The sequence below is a fragment of the Podarcis tiliguerta genome, assembly GCF_965153285.1.
Source record: "Podarcis tiliguerta genome assembly, chromosome: 1".
Classification (NCBI taxonomy): domain Eukaryota; kingdom Metazoa; phylum Chordata; class Lepidosauria; order Squamata; family Lacertidae; genus Podarcis; species Podarcis tiliguerta.
In genome coordinates, this window is record NC_139534.1 from 112,515,249 (window position 1) to 112,542,385 (window position 27,137).

Sequence of the window (27,137 nt, forward strand, 5' to 3'; positions counted from 1 at the left end):
CTTTTTTGAGCCCTCTGCCTTGCTTACTGGGCTCTGGAGAAGGATGTGTGAGGGCCCTGGGAGCACGGCCATCCCAGAGCCTGATAAGCATAACCAAGGGTTCAAAAAGTATTTCTCTGGCAAGTTTCTGCTGCTCTTCATTTATTTGTTTCCTTTTCGGCCACACACCTAAAGGTGCAATGATGTAAGTGGCAAGCCCACTGTATATGCCAAGAGAGACGCTGACTGTTAGAGAGCAGTTTGCTTGCATTTCCAATAATGTTACGGGGAAAGCGCAGCCCAGATTCATGCTTACATTGCAGGTATAAAGTGCATCTCTAGAATATAGTGTGTTGCTTTTCTATATGGTAATCAATGCATGTCAAATATTATTTCATTATCAAAAAGAATATGGGAACTCTCTGGTCAACAATAATTTTCTTCCAGGAGGAGGTGGCAGCATTGGAAATGGAAGCACAGGAGGAGGACACAGGCCCCATTTGCACCAGTATCGTACCACTTTAAAGTGTCATGGCTTCCCCGCAAGAACCCCAGGACGTGTAGTTTGTTAAAGGTGCTGAGAGTTCTTAGGAGACCCCTCTTTCCCTCACAGAGCTCCAGTTCTCAAGAGTGGCTTAGCAGCCAATCTCTCTTCCCAGGGAACTCTGGGATTTGTAGCTCTGAGAGAGGGGAACACCCAACAATGCTGCAGTAGAAAGAGGAACAACTTTCCGCTGGGTCAAACAATTGTAAACATTTATGGTCCTTTTATGAGGTGTTGAATCCGAAATACGCTGAGTATGTTGGGCTTCCATAAGCCAACGGATTCCTAAAGGAGATCCACCTGCTTCCATTTTCTAGCTATGGATTCTTCCAAGTTCCCAGGGGAACACAGCCTTTTAAGCCTTAGCACAACACAGCTGTTTCAAATAAGCCAAGCATTAACCCCAGAGTGACCTTTTCCTCCCTTTAACCCAATGAATGTCAAAATGGTCTCGACGCTGCATGGTTAACTGCAGACGTTACCCAGCCCCAGATGCCACCATGCCAATCTCTTATGCATTAGCACACATTAGCTTCAACCATGGCTGGCTGAGGATTGTTTGTTTTTGTCTCGTTCCTATGCTTTGCTGCAATTATATCTCGTGTTCAGTGATTCTGACAGCAACAGCTCCACAGAATGTATATCAGTCTGTTGAATAAATTCATATTAGCCAGATTAAAGAGCGATAGAAGTGAAATGGCTTAAAACCCGAAAGTCACTATCTGTGCTGGGTTGAAAACCCCCACACCAAACATGCCAATAAAAGCATGTATTATTGCAAGCGTCTACACCGAGGCTGCACCAACTCCAAAACTGTGGCACCATCTCCCCAGAGAGGTGTATCCTGCTTCAACGTTATACTCTGGTACCTTTCAGACACCTCAGTCAGATCTAGGGCAACACCTGGTTAAATTTAAAGTTCAATCCTAGGCTTGTCAACCAAAAAGGGTTGGCTCAATGGGACTTATTCCCAGGCAGGTGAGCATAGGACTATAGAAGGCATAGGCGAACTCAGCTCTCCGGATGTTTTGGGACTACAACTCCCATCATCCCTAGCTAACAGGACCAGTGGTCAGGGATGATGGGAATTGTAGTCTCAAAAGATCTGGAAGGCCAAGTTTGCCTATGCCTGGACTATAGTCTTAAATGTCACTATGAGAAGATATTACTTCCTTGTCTCCCTTATCCTTCTGAGTACAGGCAAACTGAAGCTGAATCTGGAAAAGACAGAGGTGTTTGGTGTCCTCACACCCAAGAGGTGTGGTTGAACCTGGAAGGGGCAGGTTTGCTCCTTGTACTGTGGTCTTAAATTTCACACTGTCACTTCATGCTCAGGTGACCTCAGTGGCTAGGAGTGCATTGGTTTGCCTGGTTTGCCACCTGCGGCTCCTTTGGACAGAAATGACTTGGCCACTGTACTCCATACTCTGGAAACTTCCGGACTGCGTTATTGCAACACCCTCTATGTGAGGCCGTTGAAGAAGACTCTGAAACTTCAGTTGGCCCAAAAATTCAGCAGCCAGATTTACTAACTGACGTTCCATTTAGATCTCATACAACCTCCCTTTTAAAACAGTCGCACAGGTTTCCCAGTCAATTTCTAAGCCCAGTTCAAGGTGCTCACATTAGTGTTACAGTCCTAAATGACTTAGGCCCCAAATGCCTGGAAGGCTGCCCCCTTCGCTACAGACCCTCTTAGGTGTTAATCAGAAGAGGTGACCCTCTTGGGACTCCCACCCCCCTCACAAGCTTGAGGTGGAGGTGGCCCAGGAGACACCATTTTGTGTGGCAGCTGCTAAGCTGTGGAACTCCCTCCCCAAAGGAGTGCAACTGGCACCCTCGTGAATCAGTAGTTTTCCTCGTACGCTGAAGACACATTTCTTTATGCCTTTGCCACACCAGAGGTACATTTTTAGGGCACATCCTATTTTTGAGATTGTTAATCTACTTTAAACTGTTGTGATGTTGTATTTTAAATTGTTGTACCTCAAGTATTTTATTATCATACACTAGTGATCAAATCTATATTCCTTGACTACCAACCTATTTTACTACCTGGGTAATACCATTTTTTTTCTGTATAAAGAGAAAAATGCATATGCTACTTTCCCACACACGGGCCTCAAAATTGGTTCACAAGCAACTGCCAAACATGCCAAGAGTTAAGTAAGTTTCTGTTGCTGCTTTTTAATTTATTTTTTTTTTACCCTGCTCTGAGCAAAGAGTCTGAACTCAGGAAATCTAGGAAACCTCTTTCGGCAATCTTTGTACACACAAGTGTTAACAGCAATTTTTAAATGAGATAAGAGTTGCTAGGGAACCACAATGCTTAAGCCACTCATTTCATACACTGTGTGTCTGATTCCTGCCTGAGACCATCTTAAAATTATCTGTATTTCACATTTAGTTTTATCCCTTATAAATTCAATGCCAGAGGATTCCAAAAGGGGGGAAAAAGATTTTCCCTTCAAGATCCACTGGAGAATAACATACAGCGAAAGCAAGGCTTTCAGGCTGTACAACACCAACTTTAGCCCTCAAACACAACTGCATAAAAAGTTGTGGCAGCCATACTCCAGCCCTTGCACAAAATACACTGTGGCCCTCCTCACCCAATTTAGTTTGAATATATTCCAGTATCTTAAGTACATACTTTCTGATCAGAGGTGAACCATTGTTATGAGAAGAGGGAATATATTTGTTACATTTCTATGCCATCCCTTCTTCCCAAAATTTCCCAGGGTAGCTAACAAAGCAGTAGACCAACACAACTGAAAATAAAAAAGTAAAAATAGCCACATGTCCTCACAATTAATAATTTCAAGGTTGCCCCAAACAGTATCTTCTAGCCATCAAATGCCTGGGGGAACGGGAATGTTTTTCAATTCCTCCTGAATGTTAATAATGAGGAAGATGGATGCACCTCACCAGAGAGGGCATTCTGTAAATGGGGAGCCACCACCAAAAAGGCTCTGTAAGCTCCAGCATGGGTAGCACTCAGACGCAGCCCCATAAAACATATACTATGAAGCATGTATCTTCATAATGCATCACAGTTGCATCTTTATACCTGATATTAACTGACACGACAACGAGCATCAAACATTTGTCACGAAGAAGAAAAACTTAAATCATATAAACAATGGACAACAAAATTATTGAACGGCGTAATTTATTATTTCCAGGTTTGGTGGTCTTCCTAGAGCCTGTGGGCCCCTACACACTCTGCATGGCTGACAGAAGTAGCTAATCCTCCTGGCATATTAAAAATACCAGCTGGGATCGATGGAAACATGTGGTGCCATAGCATAGATGCCACAGCTGCCCAACTTCAAAACTTGCACATGCCAGTCCCAAAGAATGCAAACAGCTCAGAAAGAAAATGACAATTCTTTTGCCAGGCAGTGCAATGTTTATTGTAAATCGAAAACGTAACTAATCTTTTCCCGCGAATTCCTGGTTAGAACAATTCCCCACCAAGATTACATTTGAAATAAACGTTGCACACAAGGCAATATAGAAACAGCGGAAGGACAACTGTTCCCATTAAGTGAACACACATAAATGCTGCCTTCTCTTCTTGATCACTTCCTTCTCTTGAATTTATTTTTAAAAACAAATGTAACCCACAGAGAAGGATCCCCAAGTTTAAAAGGATGCATTTTTCTCCTTCACTTTACACCACCAGCGCAGATATATCTATATTTCCTTATGCTTTAGCGCTCACAGCTTTGCAGTAAACAGCCATAGTGGTTTCCCTGGTTTATTGGTTTTGATGGAGCTGATCATCAAACGAAGTTGATGAAACACCTGATTAGCAATAAGGAACACATTTTGGCACATGAGTGTATCCTTCACCCTGAGTACAACAAATCTGTGCCAGGAAGTCACACAAATAATCACCTTGTTTCTCCTTTCCTTATATTATTTTCGTCCCTTGCTGGATTAGAACTCCCATCTTCTCTAACCACTGGAGGGCACCGATTTGGGGACAGACTGATGCCGAGCGAGCCTGTTGCGGAGAGGGATGGAACAGAGTTCCCTGCAAAGGGGAATGGCAAGCTGGCTGGCACTCTAAACATGAACACTCCACACTACAATATTTTGTTAGAAGGCCACACTTGTCTTACCTAACACTCAACATGGCTTGAAATACCATACAATCACCTGTGTTTCACTTGGCCTTTGACAGTTAAGGCGTAGGTTGAGGTGTTTTTTTCTTCTGCGAGACCATCCTCTTTTGCTGAATTTATGCTGTTCTCTTCTATCTGGAATGAGTTTGTTTGTTTCATAATTGCAATTTTTTAAATTTGCTTTTATCATCATACATTATTTTTCTTTCTAACCTGCCCCAAGCCTTTATAGTGAAGGGTGGGCAAGAGACCTTGCAAATAAACAAACAGAGGTCCTGTTGTGAGTGCTGCAGTTCTTGTGCACATAATAAACACTACCACCCAAAGTGTGACAAAAATGTCGTCAGGGTTCCCTACATGGATTTTCAGATCAGAATTTTGCTACAGCCATAAATTCTTCAGAGGCCAGGGACAGAGCCAAACATGCTTTAATTGGCAGTGTGGCTTCAAGGCTGTGCTCTCTTTCAGAACCAAAAAAGCAAAACACAGGAAATGTCAAAACACATACATTATGGAATGTATTCATATCTGATTTTCAGGCAGATGGGGGTGGATCAAAGGTTTACTGGTCCTGCTCTCTTAAGAAGCCCAAGCTGAAGGATTATAATATAACGGGGGATTTAAAAAAAGTGACTACTATGCAATTTCACCTGCCAAAGAATAACAAAGTTAAACATGCCACATTTGTTTATCCCAAGACACAATCCTGCAAAGATATAGCTATTCAGCAAAGAACTGGACAAAGGAAAACCATAATTAAAAATGTGGCATTCTGAAGTTCACACTTCCCTTGCGGAAGCAGCAAATCTCACTTCTATTGTTTCTCAGGAACCTTCCCCCTCCCCGCCCCTTTTCCCGGCTGCAATTTAAATCAATCACATTTTCCCTTGCTAACCCAGCTTACCGCCTGCTATTAGGAGATACTGCTTAAAATGTAGCGCACCCAAAGCTTTTATTTAAAAATGAAAAGGGCAGAGAGGGGGTTACTCTGATAAATTACTCTGATAAGTATCAGACCGCACAACTGGTTTTACATACGGCACAAAATTAGGTTCGGCCTGCTGGAAATTGGTTACGACATGTGAAGTCTTTTCTGGGTCTTCCTAAACCCACATGGGAGTTTTTCAAAAGCTGCTCTACTTTAAAAAACGAAAACAAAAACAACACACTTGTTCTAATAGTGCCCTTTTTGCACTCTGAAAGAGAACACAACCTATTCCGGAGACAAAAGCAGCAGCAAGACAAAGAAGCCACGTAATTAGACATTTGGAGACACAGGATAAAAAGAAACAAAAACACACACTGTCTTGCTACCAGCCTTCCTACGTTATGAAATGCAGATTTTTACTATTCACATTACAATAATAGGAACTAGATTTATGAGGGTCTAAAAATACATTCAGCAGCCTGGAACTGCTGGTAAGATGCTGGAACAGGTTAGCTGCCTGATTTCGAGTTATTTCTCTCTCCTCCACCAACTTCCAAGCCCTCGGACTCCGTGTGTTTTAGAGAACCATCTGTCTGAAAAGCAGGAATGTAATAGCAGGATGGCCAGTGATTAACTGGCAAAATCTTAGGGCACCTCTATATGGTGTTATTATTTCTTTTAATACTTCTCAGACATGATTTCTACATGCCAGGTTCTATAATGACCTTGGAGTGAAAGTCAGAGCTTCTGCACTGGACAGAAATATTGACATATGTAAAGTACATTACTTTCACTGTAATCTAGATTGCAAAAATAGCCATCCTGATGGAACCACATGCTCTTCTATAGTGAAGTAGTTTCATCTACTGCATGATGAAATTGGACATCAGCACACACACAAAACCCCACAGGTAAACTCTGTTTTTCTACATATCTTGAGGACTATAAAGCATGCATGATCCAGGAATGCATGCAACCCACACATCTGCTTGTGTGTTTTCCTAATTCATTAGAAACAATGAAACATGCCTGACCTTTCTAGCAGTACGCAACTGAGTAGTCAGAATTAATTTATACACAACAGGGAATCTCCAAGAGAAGCATGGACTGAGCAACCTCTGCTGCTCTATGGGAACATTTGCAACATATGCAAACGGAGGGTGAACAATGAAAGCTAGTTCCCAGACACTACACAATGGGAGCACTTCACAAGGGAAGCTGCTCTAATTATTGCATTGATGGCACATTCAAGCATTATAGCTGAGGAGACTCAGAAGTTAACCCTTCCAACATATCACAGATGCCACAGATTTTGTTTTTGGAAATCCCACTGTTTGTTTGCAGGTTTGATTGCCTTCCCGACTCTTTAAAAATAATTTATTCAATTATTTTTCTGTGCAGCATTAACTACTGAATTCTTCCACCTACATCTTTAACGTATTAATTTAGCTTTTTTATTTTTTTGGTAGACACTTTGAAATTTATTTGCATTGGTTTTAATTGTATTTCATGTCTTTTCATTGTACACTGGCCTGACTATGATATGGTGGTACAGAATAGTAGTCACCATGAGACGCTTAATATTTGATGGTCACATTCATCTAGAGAAAAACACTACTGTATATTCTATTTTAGACTTGATATTTGGTTTCCATAAAGTTTTTGGACGATACTCATCAGAGGTGTCAGGTTGCCCCAAGACTGAGAGGGCCCAGCGCGTGTCAAGCTCGTGTGAGGAACTGTGCACGACAGAGGAGGCCGAGGGCTCTGGAGGAGCTGGCCACTGAACCTGTGACACGCTCAGGGATGCCATAATTTGAGGGGGCCTGGCTCCCTTAAAACAAATATTCAGGGGGCCGAGGTTGGTGTGTCTGATATCCATTGTGTCAAAGTATTATTGCAAAACAGAAATTGGAAGAAGTCCTCTTAAAATGTGAGCTATGGGGTGACATTCTTTTTAAACGTATTACTCAAACAGACCAATAGTCCAAGTACACAAACCAAAATCCTTCATACAGCCACACATGGTTCCTGTTAATGGATTTTTTTGTATTGACCATGTATACATTTTGCAGGCATTTCAAGCTGGATGCAAGTCACAGAAGAGTAAATTAATGAAGAAGAATGTCAGACGAAATTACTACTTATTGATCAGTGATGGATGTTGAACTATGGAATTATTTGGCAAGCCTACTAAGGTCAAGGGTTTCTGGGAAATTGGCAATGCACATTTAAAAACATAGTTTGAAGGTAGCTTCTTTCAACAAGTTTGCAGCCAGGTCTACTGTCTAACAATTTACACAAACCACCCAGTACCAGTCCAGGAGGTGGAAAAGGGAATGTGTGGTCATGTAGAGCTAAAATACTCTTCCCATTTAAATGCACCCACACCTATTTGCTGCAAGGATCAGAGCATTAACTGAAAGCATTTCATCACAGACCACTTCCTCTTTTATTTCCTGTGGCAAATGTCTCTTCAGCATACCAGGCACAAAAAGTACATAAGATATACCTGATAATAGGTCTTGATGTTTCTGACCAAGATGGTGAGGTTCTGAATCCGTAGGTTGACATCATTGTTGACATGCTTGTTGACACGCTGGTTTGTGGGTCGCGGATCTCTGAAAGAGGAAGGCTGGGATTTTAGGAAATCCAAAGGAATTCAATAATTACTTTGTTGTTTAAACAGTATCTTTGCTATGTCCCTCAATTGCCCTTTATTTGCTCCTTTGCTACTTCCCGAAATATCCAAACCCATTGTAAATTCCATAACCTCTTTGACCTTCGTAATCACAAGGTCATTCTACAAGTTAGATAGAATGAGGTGCTAGGATTCAGAAGTGGTCTATTTCAGGCTGAAGGTGCAAGGTTGAGATTTCAAAATAGATGGCTGGAGAACTAAAAGTGTTAACCTAGCCTTTACACACACACACACACACACACAGAGAGAGAGAGAGAGAGAGAGAGAGAGAGAGAGAGAGAATGAGAATTGTGCTAGTTTCACTACATATAGGGAGCCCTATAGACAATATTCCAAAATTAAAACTACTACTTGCAGAATTAAATTTCGTGGTCCAAAATATGAACATCTCATTCTACGTAACATGTATAATGACTTTGATACCATGCTTCCCAAGGTAATGGGGTAATAGAGTAGAATATACAGTGCTGTACAGTGGTACCTTGGGTTAAGTACTTAATTCGTTCCAGAGGTCCGTTTTTAAGATGAAACTGTTCTTAACCTTAAGCACCACTTTAGCTAATGGGGCCTCCTGCTGCCGCTGCGCTGCCGGAGCACGATTTCTGTTCTCGTCCTGAAGCAAAGTTCTTAACCCGAGGTACTATTTCTGGGTTAGCGGAGTCTGTAACCTGAAGCGTATGTAACCAGAGGTACCACCGTACTGTAAACAGTATCACTTCAGAATGCAAATAGGAAGGCTGTTTTTCTATGTTCTACCAAGTAAAGAACTGCAGGTTTTTTTAAAAAAAATTAAACCCAAAAAAGAAAGAAAGAAAGAAAGAAAGAAAGAAAGAAAGAAAGAGCCAGCTATGATATATCACCATTGTACTTGTTTCCCCACTTAACAGGCAGAATAAAAAAGTGACTCGCTCATCTACAGACTGAAGTGATAATGGTGATGATGATAATGAGGTTATTATTTATACCCCAGTCCCTCTGGGCGGCTTCCAGATACAAGTCAACCCCCTCAATATTCTTTCTACTGTATGCATAGACTAGTCAGAAACTGTCTTATTTGAAAAGCACCTAGCTTGCTATATGTATTATGTGCAAAAATTAAACTGCAGTAGCAGTTATACAATAAAGAAACAGACAAATGAAGTCTTTCACAAAGGCAGGCACATTGGCAGCCTAACCCTGAGTATTTCTCAGTTAAGGAAGTCTTTTTTACCTTTAAGGAAAACAGATTGTTTCATGGTATTTAAACCTCAGTTGTGTAAGAGCTGTTGTAACAATGTGATCATTTTACACTTGGTTAGTCTTTTACCCCAAGCTACTCACCAAGTCTTATCAAATCAGGTGCACAAGGCTGAAATTTTAAATTCAGAACTGGTTTTTAAACAAATTCCCCATCCTCACACAGTCCCAGCCTTCCTCAGAGGCGATTTCCATGACTGAGAGGAAACTCCTGGTGCAGCCACCAGGACTGATCAACCAACTGGTGGGATCTGTCCCCTGCCCAGCATGAAAACAGGGCACAAGAGGCCCAGCTGTGCTGCTCACAAACAAAACAGGGAAAGCTCTCCTTACAAGGAGCTCAATCCAATTCATCCACATGCCAGAGATCTAGTGAATAATAATATTTAAAATAAAACAGGCAATGGCAACAAGCAAAAGCTTGAGGTTTTCAAAGATGTCTGGGAAAGATTAGAACCCAAAGGCTTTTGGTTCTAGGTTGTCAAGACTGGCGGCTGTTAAACTGGCTCCATCATAAAAGGCAAAGTTTGGCCTTGGAGCAGCAGAATTAAGACTCCGCAGCACAGCATTTCATCAGACCACTTCCCCTTTCACTCAGGTTTGTCTATATAGTACTTTGGGCTTTACAGTTGTACCTCGGGTTATGAACGCTTCGGGTTGCGCGTTTTCGGGTTGTGGGCCGTGTTGAACCCGGAAGTACTGGAATGGGTTACTTCCAGGTTTTGGTGCTTGCACATGCACAGAAACACAAAATGGCGTCACATGCATGTGCAGAAGTGCCAAATCGCACCATGGGCATGAGGGTTGCGAACATGCCTCCTGCACTGATCACCTTCGCAACCCGAGGTATGACTGTATTAACTTGTAGCAAGATGAACCATCAAGGTTGAATGGGGAAGGGGAGGAAGAGGAGGGGAATGCAGTTGCCATGGATGGCACAAGGGGCACAAGGTCTCCTTTCCAAACCCAAGGCACTCGTCTTCCCCCAAACCAAACACGGACCTCCATGGCCTGAGAGAGGATAAATGTTTTCCTCACTACCAATAGCCCACCAAGCTGGGAAAGCTTAGGAAAAACCAACACACCCCTCCTACACTGGAAATGTTTGAAAGGGGGAAAGGAGAAGGAACAGTGTTTATTCCCAAATCTGCTGTGTCAGGAGCGGGTTGGCTTCCCCATTTCCAAGGGCGATAGGCAAGATTTGCTTCCACCCACAGTGGAGGTTTTACTCCCCTGCCAGCTATTCACTGGCAGGGGGGTAAAGGGCTACTTTGAGGTGGGGGCTAAATCTCTTCCCCTGCCCATTAAGTTGATGGATTATGCCGAAATGGCAAAAATGACTGGAAGTATCAGAAATCAGGAAGACCAAAATTTTAATAAGGAATGGGGGGAATTTATAAATTATCTTAAAAACCATTGTGAACAGCTAAAATCGTTAGTAGGATTGGAATACTTGTAGTTTAATGGTGAATTTTGGACATAACGGAGGTGTAAAAGACTTGGATTATTATAAAAGATACGGGAGGAAACAATACGGGACTAACAATAGGACCCACGAAAGGGGAGGAGGGAAGTCCAGGAGATTCTTTGGAATCTTGTTTTTATGTTGTATGTTGGATATGTGATTATAAAATTTTAAGCTGAAAAACCAAATAAATAAATGTATTAATAAATAAATAATATCTCTTCCCTGCCCATGATGAAGCCAGACACGGGTAATGCCCAAACTACATGACAGCAGCAGACCATTCTCTTCAAATGTGGGTTTTCCCCAATCACATCTAAAGCCAGGGTTGAAGTGCAAAGACATTACAATTGCTCCAACAGGTGGAAAACCCATTAGGTGGTCTGTAGGGAAGAAAGTTTGGAAACTGATATATGGGAGATGAGTAAGTTTTAAAAACAAAAGGAAAGCAAATTGAACCAGGAGGCCTAGCATGTGAACACCACACTCTGGCAAATTCACATCACAGCCATGTGCCCTGTGGGCCCAAACTTCTTTTGTTCACCTTTCCTTTAATTTTAGAATATATGAACTCAATCATTTAACTCTCAGACAGCCTGCCAACTGAGCTCTCAGCATCAAGCATGACCTAGAAGAAGAAGAAGAAGAAGAGTTTGGATTTCACTCCCTTTCTCCTTTCCCTTCCTCCCCCACAACAAACACTCTGTGAGGTGAGTGGGGCTGAGAGACTTCGGAGAAGTGTGACTAGCCCAAGGTCACCCAGCAGCTGCATGTGGAGGAGCGGAGACGCGAACCCGGTTCCCCAGATTACAAGACTACCGCTCTTAACCACTACACCACACTGGCTCCAATCTGACCTAATCCAGACCTAATCCAGAAGCCTGTCTGGGTTAGAAGCCTGTCAGGTCCAGGTGCACTTTTGGAATTCTGGGAGTTGAAAGGGACTGTGAGTTGTAGTTGTCTTCATTTATATAATACATTTGGGGCCTGGGAGCTTCTCTGTCCAGGGAGCTTTGGATAAAGAGCAGGTTGCAAATGCCTATAATAAATAAATCGAAGTTGGGGGTGGGGAACTGAACAAGCAGAGGTTTCACAGATTTGTTCACATTTCCACATTGTTTTATATGCCTATCAACAGGCTCTTCTGGCTATTCAACAGAGCCAGTACCTGTTAGCTCACTGTCCTGAGTCAACAGAAAGTAAAAGAAAACACACTGATTTAGGATATTTGGCACCTGCCACTGCTTGTACTACAGCCATGAAAGATAAACGACTTCCGAAGGCCAGTTTTCTATTGCTTGCAATTATAATCACAGTGTAGTGTAGTGTACTGGAAAGAACATGATGGAAAAACAAGCTCATGTCTAACCTTTATGCTAAAAATGCCAAGATTAACTGAAATGCCAAATAGGTGCGGAAATTGTTTTTGTTCAAAGAGCTTCTAACAGAGGCTTGGGTAAGCTTTCAAAAGCCGGAAAATGCTATTCTCTATTTCGGGGAACCTTTTCCTCATTGACTCACCTGCTAAGAAACTCTGATACATTAAGAGAGAATTCCAGGGAGCATTTTACTCGCCTCAAAAACAGTCGTGTTTGAGATGCAGGATATTATATTATATAAATAATATAAATAGGAGACACGGTCAGTAGTGGTAGGCAGTAGAAAAACCAATTCGCTCCCATCAATGCCTTGTAGATGAGCTGAGAGCGGGTTCTAAAACAAAACAAACACTCTGCGGTGGCTGCACAAGCCAGGGGGGAAATAGCAGGTGTGGTGGGCAGAGCTGTCCACTCTTTCTTATCTTTATGGTGAGGAACCCTGCTGAGAAGCTTCAAATGAACCTCCAGGGAACAGTTCAAAAGATGTATGTCTGGGATTCCAACCAACCATTTGTGAACAAAATGGCTCCTTCCATTTTTAGAAGGAACTGGGATCCAGCGGAAGTTCCCCCACTGGAACAGCCTTTGGTAGCATTTATTTGTTGATCCTCCCTTTCCCCTACAGTACCTTGAACCACCTTTCACGCTGTGCTGAACAGTCCTCCAATGCTCTGGAACAGATTTTCAAGGGACTAAGGGGGAAGGTGATATCAGTGAAAGCCAGTTCCCCACTTCTGCTGGCAGGAGCATCTCATGAGCACAATTCTATTCTATTGCATCAGAAATTCCAGAGCATTTAACACAGATGCCTGTTTCAATATTTTCAAGTTCTTATTAGCTTATTATTGCACCCATTTTTATTTAGTTATTTATTATTATTTATTATAGCTATTTATTATTATTTATTATTCTGGGAGCAGGTGAGTTTATTAAGCATTTTATTGCACATTTATGGGGACATAACAACAGCTAAGCCATATTGTGCAAAGCACAAGAGTGAATCCTTTGAGCCATTGGGCAAAGTGGGGCAATCTGATTTTGGTCATCAATAAAAAATACAGCTATAAACCAGCATCAGGCCATGTTTATGGAAGACAATCTTACTCAGCTACGAGTGATCGCCAAAGAAGAAGAAGACATGAATATTTATAAATAAAGGGCAGGAGATGGATTTCAATTTATTAATGCCTCCCCCACCCCCCGGCCACACAGAAAATCCCACTCTAGGAAATCTGTCTCTGTTCCCAAAATAATTTGGCCAGTATTATGCACTCAGTTTGTGAGAGAGACCCAGCTGCTGCCCTAACTTGGACAATAGTTTCCTGACCTGCTCCTGTGTTCGAGATCTGGCGTGCAACATTGCACTTATGATGAGCAGCTGAAAGCATGCACCTATCTTCTGGTGATGGGCAGCTGCTGATCTCACCACATCCTGGTTTCAGCACTATTTAGAGCCTATACAGTTTAGTCATTTCTCTACAGCTGTCCTTATTATGTGGGGCGTATATGGTTCTTGCTTTCTCTAGCTAGGAATAAAAGAACTCAGCACACAACAGTTGTTATGTGAAACTCCTTGAAAGTGTTTCCATGGCCACTCTGCCATATGAAACGTACACAGGGAGTGGTGAGGAGGGAAGGCAAGAATGGCTGTCTGTGTTTTAAGAGTCTTCTGGTAATTTTCAGTAGTGTTCACTGAGAACTGACCATCTTATCATCAGTTTTGGGTTCACAAATATTTTACTGGCCGCCCAGTGAGATCAGTAAGGAGGCTAGGATACAGGGGACAATGAAAGACAAGCAATATAACTTGTTGAACTCTCCTTGTATAACAAGCCCCTGCCCCTGGAACAATGGCTAAGGTATGGTTCTCCAGCTTGCCACCTGGGAAGCGGTTAATAAAATATTAAGTGCAGATACTGGCAAAACAGACATGCCTATGAAACACAGGAGGGATAGAAGTAGATTGTCTTACAGGCATCAATTTGCCGGCTGTCCTTCACCTTGGTCTCAGTTGGATGACTATGCACGGCGAGACCATAATATGAAAATGGATGAACTGCTTTGCCAGACCAAAGGTCTATAACGCTCTCTCCGAACACCATCCAGACAAGTACCTCTGGAAAGAGCACAAAGCAGACAATGGTGGAGAGACAGCCACACCGTGTTTGCTCCCAGCAAGATGTCCAGAATACAGTGGTACCTCGGGTTACATACACTTCAGGTTACAGACTCTGCTAACCCAGAAATATTAGCTCGGGTTAAGAACTTTGCTTCAGGATGAGAACAGAAATCATGCAGCGGCAGCAGGAGGTCCCGTTAGCTAAAGTGGTATCTCAGGTTAAGAACAGTTTCAGGTTAAGAACGGACCTCCGGAACGAATTAAGTTCTTAACCCGAGGTACCACTGTACTTTAACTCAACTGTGGCTTCCAGAGGCTGTTGGACTCCAGCTCCCATAATCCCTTGCCAGTATAGTCAACAGTCAGGTGTGTTGGGAGTTGCGGAGTCCGACAACATTGTTCTAACCCAGTGTTTCCCAAACTTGGGTCTCCAGCTGTTTTTGAATGACAACTCCCACCATCCCTAGCTAGCAAGAACAGCAGTCAAGGATGATGGGAACTGCAGTTCGAAAGCAGCTGAAGACCCAAGTTATCTAGCCCTCCATTTAAAAGCAGAGGAGACTGTATCAGGTATTTGCAGTGGTTGTTGCACTCCCCTTCCTCCAACATGTACAAATGTCAAATTCCATTCACTGGGTGGAGTGACCACGCAAATGTTTTCTCAAAAGTTGACAAAGCCATTTGGGAATTTTGCTTAATATCTGTTCTCCGGCATGAGCAAAACATGTTTCTGATTAGGACAGTAATAGCCATGCAGGACCCATAGAAAAGGGATAAGTGGTGACAACAGTGCACCCTCTAGCAATCCCAAGGCTAGGATGCCAGGAGGCCACCCTTGTCTCTTTGTCCAGAGGAAGTACTTTCTGTGCTTATAAACAGCAGTCACTGGCTATGCCAACCTCCTATTACTTTATCTGAATGCTTTCAAAGCCATCCAAGCGGCTGGCCCAGCAGCACACCTTGTGACAATCCATTGTGTGAAGAGTAACTTGCTTTTCGTTGTTCCAAATTTGCTGACAAATTTCTCTCCTATGCTAACTCAGTTGGACAGCCCACTAAACCCCCTGCTCTACAGACAAGTATATGGAGAGGTTTTATTGAGAACTCAATTGACCCACCTTTTCTTCTCCTAGGCAACAACTGAATGCTGCACTTTATTTTCAGTAGTTTCTTGGGTTGTTGTTTTTTTTAAGCCTCCTCTGTATCTATGTTTTGTTTTTCTTCTCTCACACAGGTGGCACTGTGGAAGGATGTGGGTGGCGCTGTGGTCTAAACCACAGAGCCTAGGGCTTGCTGATCAGAAGGTTGGCGGTTCGAATCCCCGCAACGGGGTGAGCTCCCGTTGCTCGGTCCCAGCTCCTGCCAACCTAGCAGTTCGAAAGCACGTCAAAGTGCAAGTAGATAAATAGGTACTGCTCCGGCGGGAAGGTAAACGGCGTTTCCATGCGCTGCTCTGGTTCGCCAGAAGCGGCTTAGTCATGCTGGCCATGTGATCCGGAAGCTGTACGCCGGCTCCCTCAGCCGATAAAACGAGATGAGCGCCACAACCCCAGAGTCGTCCGCGACTGGACCTAACGGTCAGGGGTCCCTTTACCCTTATTTTTATTGTGTTCAATCTGTATGTGTTTGTGCCGATAAACTTTTAATTAAAATAAATGAATTTGCTGGTGATTCAATTGCTTTCATATGAATCCTGGTGTTTCAGGGGGAAGAATAACTTCCCCATATCTGAGCACCTGTCTCCTTCCAGCCACCCTTACCCAGTCATAGGAGCTCCTGGGACTCGACTCTACCTTCAGATTTTATAAGTGGTCTTAGAGAGAGTAGCTGCCACTATTTCCCCCAGAGTCTGCCACCATCACCAACATAAAGAGGTGGAGCACAGCAGAGGCAGAGGGGAGAGGAAAGCAAAGGAGAGCCCCATACAATATGATTTGTCCTGAGCTCTGCACATGAGCATAGCCAGGATTTATTAGAGGAGCAGGCATTATGTGAGGGGGTGGGGCACAGAACTGAGTTATCTGTGATGCAATTAGTCAGTTAAGTATTTTTATTTATTGACTTGACTGGGGGGGCAGCTGCCCCCCTCCAGGGACGGCCCTGCAATCTACCGAAAATCACCCAGAAATCTACATCTCCCTTCTGCCCACCCATGCGTTTGCTCTATAAGATCTAAAGATAGTTCCCTAAAAATTCTGTACGAGATAAAGATATTCAATTATGTCTCAACTTGCAAAGCGTGGGTAGAGTGTGTGTGCACACTTCATAGCAGTAATTTAAATTGGCTATGGCATTATGGAGAGAGAGAGAGAGAAAAAGTCTATCCGAAGCCTTTTAAGGTCATGAGAGCTACTGAAGTTTAATCAGTCCCTGGAGCATACACAAGAAACTCATTTGACTAGCCATCCTTGCATTCTCTATCCCAATGGATTAGTTAATCTTTTAAAGCTGTGTGTTCTACATGGAAAGAGGTCCATCAGTCAGTCAGACAGCATCTTCAGGGAGGTTGCCCAGCTGTCTAACCACCAAGCTGCAGCTCTGATATGCACACACACTCTCCAAGAACGAAATTTAGCAGACTTACCTACCTACTGAGCTTCTTTTAGATGTATAATAGTACCATATTGCATCCAAAAGGTAAAGGTAAAGGGACCCCAGTCCCAGACGACTCTGGGGTTGCAGCACTCATCTCACTTTACTGGCCGAGGGAGCCGGTGTACAGCTTCCAGGTCATGTGGCCAGCATGACTAAGCCACTTCTGGTGAACCAGAGCAGCGCACGGAAATGCTGTTTACCTTTCCGCTGGAGCGGTACCTATTTATCTACTTGCACTATGTGCTTTCGAACTGCTAGGTGGGCAGGAGCAGGGACCGAACAACGGGAGCGCACCCTGTCACAGGGATTCGAACTGCCGACCTTCTGATCGACAAGCCCTAGGCTCTGTGGTTTAACCCACAGCGCCACCCACGTCCCTAACCCCATGCAAATGAGAAAGTAGAATACTGATGGCATCCTTATATTGCATCCTATCCTATCCTATTGCATTGTATCCTTATATTGCATCCTACATGAAACAAAATGCAGCACAATCTTATACATGTGTACTCAGAAATGAGCCCCACTGAATTCAACAAGGCTTCCTTTCAGGAAAGTGAGGATAAGATTATTGCACTTAAAAGAAGAAAATGACACACACACACTCTCCAAACTTGGATCTTTGATAATAATATTTTTTTTAAATCATTTTTTTTAGATTGGTGTTGGATCAGTTAAAAGTATATGTGCAAATGCAGAACTCAGCAAATGGTGCAAAAAAAAGGTCATTTTTAGTTCTATTCCACCCACAATGGTAAAATGAGAATCAATTTCCACCACTCAGCCTTGAATGAATGAACAAGATAATATTCATGTCACTGTCTTTTAAAAATAGGGAAGCAGTGATTAAAATAAAAATAAAAATGCACGAGGCAGTATTTGCATCCATTTCCAACCAAGACCCATTCACTCCAGCTCTTAGGTAAATCAGCAATAGCAGAAATAATAATACTGCCTTCTCTGTTTCCAGTTTCTGCAAACACAGTCTGGCTGCAACCTGAAGTGAGCTGCAAACAGGGAAATACAGAGTCGAAGCCCACCTTCCAAGATGGCACCTAGGTAATACATTTCACCAGTGAAATGCAGTGTCCAATTGCAGATGTAATTTCACATAAAATTGGCAAGAAAAACCCAGAAGTATTCAGACTATTTAACAGAAGGGGATTGGCACCTTACGGCACTGATGCTCAAAGCAGGAAGCAAAGGGAGTGCTCACATGCCAAAATAACCGACATTATCAGTCAGTCAAAAAATATGTTGTCAAATCTGAAATCAGTAAGCACTAAAAGGTATTGAGCCAAACACTTTAAAAGACAGTTTTACACCAGGCCTGAAAAACTGATGAGTCTGCACTAGAAACTCAGATTCATTCCTTTCTCTGAAGCAATAAAAAACAATTTAGGAGTTGGTGGGAGGCAGAGGAGAAAAGGCCTCCTCTGATTTACAGGCAAAGCAGTAGCTGCTGTGCAGAATCTAAATGTCTTGATATGAAAGGCAAAAGTCATAGGCAGTAGCTGTGACCACCTTTGCAGCAAGGTTAGGCTGGATGTACACAAAAGCCACAGTTCTGGTTTCTTGTTAAACAGATGCAACCCTTCGGGAGTAAGGTTTTAATTTCATTGATCCTGAGGCACAACTGGGCACACTGCCAACACTGGCCCCGAAAAACTCCACTACAAGGAAAAGCAAAACCAGCTCTGCTGAGGTGCTCTGACAGTCACCACTCTAAAAACATGTTTCACATCTGACTAACTTAGTATTTCTGGAGAGCTGCGAACCTGTGAACGTTTACACTGACATGACGCTTGGTGATAACTGAATTAAGAGAGTGAAGACAACATTACACCTTTCTGCAAGGCAAGAAGATCACAAGTCCACATATTCTGCTGAGATTAAACTCTTCTGAAACGTGGCTGTGTTTCAAGCCAAGCACAAAGCTCACATGAAACAGGTTGTTTCATCATGTTACAGAATCCGTAACAGGAAGGGATGTGGTCAAAATTAGGCTTAACTGAGCTCAGAGACAGAAAGAAAGAAAAGACACTTATGCACAAATTAATATTTCCCCAGGCACCACTGTTTCCTCCCTCTCCCCGTTACCATTTTAGGTTAACGTCTAAAGGATTTTATGATTGCGAAAGCTTTATGAACAATAGGCTACTAAAATTGTCTGATATATCACACCCTGCGTCTGGCAGGGCAGCACATTCAGAACATTCAAACTTCATGTTTAAAAAAGAAAAGGTTCTCTCTGTCTAAATTGAATTATTGAATAAATTGAATAAAAAGGCGTGACCTTTTTCCCCTTTTTTAAAAGCCAACCTCTCCCCATTCCCGGCATCTAAGCATCTCTTGGGCATTATGAAGCTGTCTTGCACTTTCGCATCTAGCATCTAGTGCATCAACTGGCAGCTGTTCTCTAAGGTCTCAGGTAGCTTTCCCATACCTGGTCCCAAGAGCCTTTAACTCAACAGTGGGGAACATGCAGCCCGCCAGATACTGCTGCACACCAACTCCCATCAGCCCCAGCCAGTATGACCAACAGTCAGCAATGGTGGGAACTTCAGTTCAAAGCCAACTGGGCAACCGCAGGCCCTTCACCCCTGCTCTAACTGGAGATGCCAGGATTTGAATTTGGAACCATGTGCTTCCCAAGAGTGTGTGCAATTTGCTATTGAGTGATGGAACCTCAGGCTTTGAAAAGCCCTCAGCAACAGCACAGAAGAGCAAGTCAATCAAAAGCCAAAGGTGAACCATGATTAATTTTCCCAGGAGGAAAGAGGCAGCAACAGCCACCCACGAAACTAGGGTGCTGAATCAATAGCATTGACTTTCATTACAAATGTTTTCATTCCACCAGTTCTGAAAGCATAGTTTCCCCACTCATCCCTTTAGTTGTAACTCACACTTGCAGCATTATTTTGTTCAGGAAGACTCCATCCGCAAGGTCCATATACATGGCGAGCTTGTCTTCATTGTCGTTCCCTAATGGTCCAAACGTTTTCACCTGCCAGGAAAAAAAGCTTTCTTAGGAAATGATCTCAAAAAAAAAGGGGGGGACAACACTTTGCAACTTTGCCCCAGTCACCTTCAGTCATGTTACCAAAGATGCCTGAGAAAAGTATCCACTAACTTTAAGGAAACAGCCACCAGTATTTCTGCTACAAATCCATCTCAATAGCAGTTGGCATTGTCTCGATTCCTTCCAAGATCTTACGTAAACCAATTTCCATTCCGCAATTAATCTTCTTGACGCATATACGTTAAAAAAAGAGAACAACATGACCTGAAAAGTTTGCTCTCTTCTACAGGCCTGGCACGCGTTGCTTGCTGCTATTAATTTATTATGGCACACCAGATGGCGTGAGGTGTTGTGGCCGGTCTAGAAATCAGATGGTAGACTGCTGATGTGGTAGAACGGACTGCACCCCATCTGACAGCAGGTAGGAGAGAGCTTTTTTGAACCCTCCTCTGTGTAACAACTCCACGCAAGTAGGTAACAACTTGGGGAGAAAGGTTGAAGCCTAAGCCTCCTTGGGGGCATTTTGCTCACCTAACATTCAGAGGAACAAAGAGACCTTACTCAGAGTGAGCCAGCCCTGGAGATTATCTCCACCAGTGTCCTGTTTGCAGCACCAAATGCTACTGCCTACTACTGTCAGAGCTGCCTCATCCACAGTGGCTCACCCTTAAGAAAGGACCCATGATCAGATGAAGTGGTGACCAGGAGAACCCTTCGGAGCACGGCCACTACACTGCTGTTGTCCAGGCCACAGGAGCAAGGTCAGTAGCCACTCAGCAAAATGGAGATGGGCAGCTCTGCAGGCAGGCAGGTGAGCCAGGTGAGGAATTGATCCACTGCTTCTCCAAACCTGCCACCTGAGACACCTTGGCTAACAGGTGGCTTGGCCCTGTACAGGAAGTATATGCAGGGCAGTATTGAAAAATGCTGGTCCCTACCCTACTGCCTGAAGTAGTGCAGTCAGTTCTACCACTGCATGTGTAAATTCAGCATAGGTCAATCAAGACTGGGGAAATCCTCACGCTTAGGGCAAAGGGATGTGCATTTGATCATCCTTCATTTCCTTCCACACCTCACAGCCACAATCCAGTTTCAGGTGAGGCGCTTTTTGGTCCAGTTGATTTCAACTGGAGAGTTAAACACATGGATCATATCAGGCTTCAAGTGGGGCGAAAGAGCACATGCTACCTTTCCTTTTCAATTATTTCTCCTTCAACTAGCTCTCCTTCTGTTCCAAGCAAGGTTTTGCTGACTGTTTCTGCCTTAAAACTGCACTGGCTCCAAAGGCCAACCTCAAAAAACTTCTCTTCCCCTGGATGAAAGGTCCAGAGGGGAGGAGGGACACCAGAAAGAGTCATTAGCATGTACTGTATAAGTGAAATCCTATGTCCCCTTCTTTTGTAAACTCCAGCTCCAAGGAAGGAAGGATTATGTGTTGGAAAGGAGACAATGCCATGAATTCCCAAAGACAGTAGCAGTGGTCGCTGGTGCCCATTGGAACTTGTGGGGTGGAAGCTTAGGGAGACCAACAGAAGCTGGAGCCAGAACCAATGACAGGCAAGGCCAACTCATTCCTAATTTTGCTCCCAATCCTCTTCCTTGCAGAGTTCTGCAAGGGCAGCGCTGAGATCAAGGAGGAGGAAGCTGGCAAGCAGTGCTACTCCTTAGACTGGCAGTAAGTAAGAAGGCCGGTGGGTGGGGCTGGTTATGGGTAGAATTATGAAGTCCGCAGGGCAGTGCCCCATCTGCCTTCATGGTTCAACCTCCAGTGCTAAGCAGGATTTCTGCACAGGAAGCAGCACACAAACCACAGGAAGACCACGGCCCTTGGTGACAATCATGCACATATCTACTTCGGCATGTGGGCACAACAGAAGTGTGCGATGGAGAGGAAGCCATGGCCAATTATGGCTTTCAAAAGGGAATCTCCTAGTGATCTTGGTGAGGTTTGAATGCCGCTACTCTTCTTGTAGAGAAGCTTTATCTGGGCAGCATCAAGGCCAAAGCAGCCTCAACAGTCGCAATGCACAAGTGCTTCTAGTTTAAAAGATTAAGGGGTCCACTCCCTCTTTCCTTTTAGGGTTTCCGACACCTTGCCGGAAAGCAAGGTGCCACATCTCATAAAAGAGAAAGGAATCTTTTATCCCAGAACATGAATGAGCCTGATCACAGATAGCTCTCTTTTTTTAAAGAACACAATGAATGGACCATTTCCAAACACAGTTCCATGGCTTGAAAGAAAATAAAGGAACTTTTAATTTGGAAAACCCACTTTTGCGACAAGTTAGGTAATAAGGAAATCTAACACTCTTTCTCCTCTCTCTCTCTTTTAAAGTAATCCTGCAGGGATTACAGGGGAGCACAAGGCACCCACTTCAAACTCCATCAACTTCTTTCCTTCCGGAAACCGAGAGGAAAGCAGCGCCAACAAAAGCAAGGCAACAAGCACACTTTCCGTGTTCGTGTTTTCCCAAGGGGCGCCGCCAAGTCGCTCCTCTCTCCCTCCCCACCCAAATCGACCCCCTTTCCTGGGTGGCTTCTCCTAGGAGCCCCACGAGGAAAGGCGATTTCCTCCGCCAGAGAGGCGCTCAGCCCGTCCTCCCGCCCCGGCAACAACTGCTAACAACAACAGCAACGCGGCGACGTCTTTGCAAAAACTCACCCAGGTCACCAAGGGGCTCTGCAGAAAGAGCTCCATGAGTTCGGAAATGGTCACGTCCATGTTGCTCCCCGAAGAGGAGGAGGAGGAGGAGGCGGGCTCCTCCGTTTGCCTTTGGCTGGAGCTGGTTGCGCTCACGCGGGGAACAAAGGCGAGGAGCCCATAGCCCGGGCGGACTGGCTTACGAGGGAAACAATACGAGGCTCATCTCCTCTCTCCCCTCCCCCTGGGCTGCGGCGGGGAGGGACGCGCACACGCGGGTCGCGATCAGTCGCCCTCCTGCGGCGCTCCTGCTTGCAAAAGCGGCGGCGGCAGCAGCAGCCTCCTTCTCCTCCTCGAGGCAGCCCAGCCCTCGCCAACAACCTGCTGATGGGCAGGACAGGGCGCAAAGGACGGCGGCGGGAGCTGAGCAACCGGCGGCGCACTCTTGCCGAAGCCTCCGGGCGAAGCGAGCGGCTCCTCTTTCGTGGCGGCTGCTGATGCGCCAGACGGGCCGGGCGTGGGGAAAGGAACAAACGGAAAAGGGATCTCTTTTAGAGAAAAGCTTCCGAAAGTTTTCTTTCTCCTGGAAGCCAAGCAGAACGCGCGTCCAAGGCGCTCTGCCTGTGCGCTCTAGCGCGCTTCGCCCTTTTCCTCTTTCCAGGCAAGAGACAAAGTCCTCCTGCGCCGCGCAGTTATTACCTGCAGCGGGAACTCTTTTACAACTGAAGATGAAAGGGGAGCGGGGGAGGGCAAACACACACAAACCACCCACTTTGATGGACGTCGCTGGTTGCAAATGAGAGCCTGGGGTAAAGGGTTGGAGCTGGCCAATGGAAGGTGCCTCTGGGCTAATTGGGCTGGGAAGGTGCGAGCAACTGCGCCGCGAGAACAAAGTGCGCGCGAGGGGGATCCGGGTCCCCTTGAGCTGCGCGGGGTCCGCGGTGCGCGCCGTCGCTTCTGTGGATGTGAGCCGCGTTGGAGGCGAGTTAGTCTTTACTTCTTCCGAGCGGATGAGACGCCGGGTGCCCCTTGGGGTTTCTCGAAAAGGAAAGGCAAAGTGTGGCCTCAGGCGCCTCTGGTTTCAGTCCCAGGCGCCTGAGTTGGTCTCCTGCACTTTGGAGGCGTCCCCAACAATCTGGTGGGAGGAGGAGGCGGCGGCGGGCAGGCTGATTAAACTGGAGAGGAATTGCAGGTTCTGGTTTTCAGCGCAGAAACAATCCTGTCCCACGAAAGCCCCCCGGGTGGGGGCTCGATTCCCCTCTTCGGAGCGGCAGGATGTTTTTCTTCTGGGCTCGTGGTCTCTGCAAACATGACGGCAGCGTTAGGCTGGCCTATTGTGTTTAAACATGAACTCATGCCAAAAGCTTCCAAAGGACAAAGGGAATTGGTCGAGCGAGCCTGTAGGTATATAGGGGATTTAACCCCAGAGTCCTGGGAATCATTTGGGAAAGGGAGACAAGGGGGGATGGAGCAAGTGTGGGGAAGACCCTCCAAGTGCCCGTTTTCCAGGGACAGTCCTGGATTTATAGAAGCCGCCTTGGTGTCTAATTTGATCCCAGAACGTCCAGCTTTTCATTCAGATGTCCCTATTTTCATTGAAGAAATGTTGGAGGATATGGTGGTGTAGTGGTTAGAGCACTGGATCAGGCCCTGGGTGAGGCCAGGGTTCACATCCCCTCCGTGCCAGGAAGCTGATGGGGTGACCTTGGGCCAGTCACAGGCTCCCAGCCTGACCATGTGGGTCACAGGGTCCATGTGGGGAGAAAGAGAACAATGTGTGCCTCCTTGAGCTCATTAGTGGGGTAGAAATGGGATAAATCAATAATTCGAACCTTGTTACAGCTCCTGCAGAAAGTACAGTTTGGGGAAACAAGGTAAGGAAGTCCCACGCTTATTATGGATTGACCTGGCGTTCAGAAACAGCATCGCCAAACCAGAGGATCTAAGTGGATAAGCTACCAGGAGGACCTTCTTAAGGAGTGGGAGAGCCGAAACAAGGAACAGAGACCAAACATCTAGGCCTCTGCCCCAAACGGTGGTGAGCCCCTCCAGTCTGACCACAGAAATTGGGGCATCATCTCTGCAACTCGCTTCTACCTGCTCACCCAGACACTCAAAAGCAAGTTCCACTGAAAGCATTGGGACTTATGCATTATTTTATTTTATTATGCGTGACATTCCTTCCCATAAACTATTGTCAATCCTGTTTTTTTCTCGCTTGCCTCCATGGATTTGCTTAGGCCCATTTTTCTCTCTGTTTTACAGATACCTCATTATAATTGGTCTGAAATATTTGCTTTAGTTGTTAGAACTCTCAACATCCACTAACATTTTATCCTAAAAGTATCAAATCTTTGGGCAATCCCACCACATATGGTGGTAGTACTCAAAGCAGTAGAGTTCTTTTCCAGCACTCAAGGCTTAACGGTAGATATAGGGTAAATTAACCCTGGAGGTGTTAAGATATCATCTGTATAAAACCTTCAGGTGTATTTTCCTCAGTCTTTGTCATTACTGATTCTAGTGACCATTTATGCCTTAGGGAATTCTGGTGGGCCATATCTTCCTAAGACAATAGCAGACTTTTAATTTCTCAGTCTCTTAAAGACTATATAAACTAAGTGGGAAATTGCTTCCGGTTTGTATATTCCTGGCTCTCTACACACGCTACTGGAGATATGAATCTCTGCTGCACTTTATTTAACAATTTGTTACAACAGACTCTTGGCATTTCGGACACACCTCTGTACTTTTGCAGTGGAGGAGGGCTAATAATTGGGAATTACTGTACCAGATGCACATAACATTCGATAGTGATGATGCAGCCAAGTGTTTCTTAACCACAGGCTTCTTGGCACACTTTTCTTTTTCTTTTTTTGAAAGTTGATTGCCTGCCTCATTTTCAAGACTCTGAACAGGTTAAATAATAATAAATAGGTGACCTTTCTCCTTTTTCCTCTATGCTGGGAGGAAATCTGGGAGGAGCAGTAAAGAGGTGAATTATTTTTTAACAAACTAAGTCTGTACACCTATATACATTTACATGGAAGTATGCTCCACTTAAGGGTGGCGCTGTGGGTTAAATCACAGAGCCTAGGGCTTGCCGATCAGAAGGTCGGCGGTTCGAATCCCCACAACGGGGTGAGCTCCCGTTGCTCAGTCCCTGCTCCTGCCAACCTAGCAGCTCGAAAGCATGTCAAAGTGCAAGTAGATAAATAGGTACCGCTCCAGTGGGAAGGTAAACGGTGTTTCCGTGCGCTGCTCTGGTTCACCAGAAGCGGCTTAGTCATGCTGGCCACATGACCCGGAAGCTGTACGCCGGCTCCCTCGGGCAATAAAGCAAGATGAGCACCACAACCCCAGAGTCGGCCACGATTGGACCTAATGGTCAGGGGTCCCTTTACCTTTACCTTATGCTCCACTTAACACACTGGGTTCTTTTATTTAGTTAATCCAAAACATGTAATTCAATAGCATATAAGAAATAAGGAAATCAGTGGTTTCTATCCATGTTAAGGTCCAATTAATTATTATTATTATTATTATTATTATTATTATTATTATTATTATTATATACCCTGCCTGGCTGGGTTTCCCTAGTCACACTGGGTGGCTCGCAACAGAATATTAAAAACACGATAAAACATCAAACATTAAAAAAACTTCCCTTAACAGGGCTGCCTTCAGATGTCTTCTAAAAGTCAGATAGTTTATTTCCTTGACATCTGATGGGAGGGTGTTCCACAGGGCCTCTGCTTGGTTCCCTGTATTCTTATTTCTCACAATGAGGGAACTGCCAGAAGGCCCTCGGAGCTGGACCTCAGTGTCCAGGCTGAATGATGGGGGTGGAGACGCTCCCAGGCATACTGGATTTCACTGTTGGAGGCATTGTGCCTCTAAATACCAGTTGCTTGGAATCAAAAGTGGGACAAGTCCTGTTGCGCTCATGCCTTGCTTCCATGCCATTGGTCTGGTCCAGCAGGCTCATCTTATGCTCATGTTCCTATGAAAATGAAGGGGGAGGAAATGCATTTGAATGAAAATTAAATTGCAGACACTAATATAAATTTGGATCGTTGCATTCACAAACCCTGCTAATAATAACAAGAATAACTGATATTAAAAGACAGTAGCATGTCCTTTAAAAATATTTATTTTATAGGTAAGTGTCATGATGTCCTTGGCATTGTATGATATTCTCAAAGCTAGGGAATTATTAAGAATTCCAAATAGTGATGCTCTTAGATTTGCCTTGTGCATACAGATAGAATTGCTGGTTTTGAACTGCAGCTTACCACAGCTCATACTTCTGCATCTGTGGTCAGCAGGCACTGCAGTTGATTTTGGCTTGGGAGTTATTGGTTAACTCTTAAGGCAAAAATGCATGCCAGTCCT

At 44.5% G+C, this 27,137-nt stretch overlaps 1 protein-coding gene across 1 annotated transcript in view; it reads right to left on the bottom strand.

Annotated features, from left to right (window-relative positions):
• Window positions 1–24,416, bottom strand: part of CCDC88C (coiled-coil domain containing 88C) — a 109,886-nt gene extending 85,470 nt beyond the window's left edge. The window contains exons 1-3 of the mRNA XM_083433206.1: window positions 22,764–24,416; window positions 19,986–20,086; window positions 8,097–8,205 (exon numbers count right to left, since the gene is read on the bottom strand). Of these exons, the coding sequence (XP_083289332.1) occupies window positions 8,097–8,205; window positions 19,986–20,086; window positions 22,764–22,823 (270 nt within the window). The 5' untranslated portion in view covers window positions 22,824–24,416. The remainder of the gene's footprint in view (window positions 1–8,096; window positions 8,206–19,985; window positions 20,087–22,763) is intronic.
• Window positions 24,417–27,137: the final 2,721 nt, after the last annotated feature.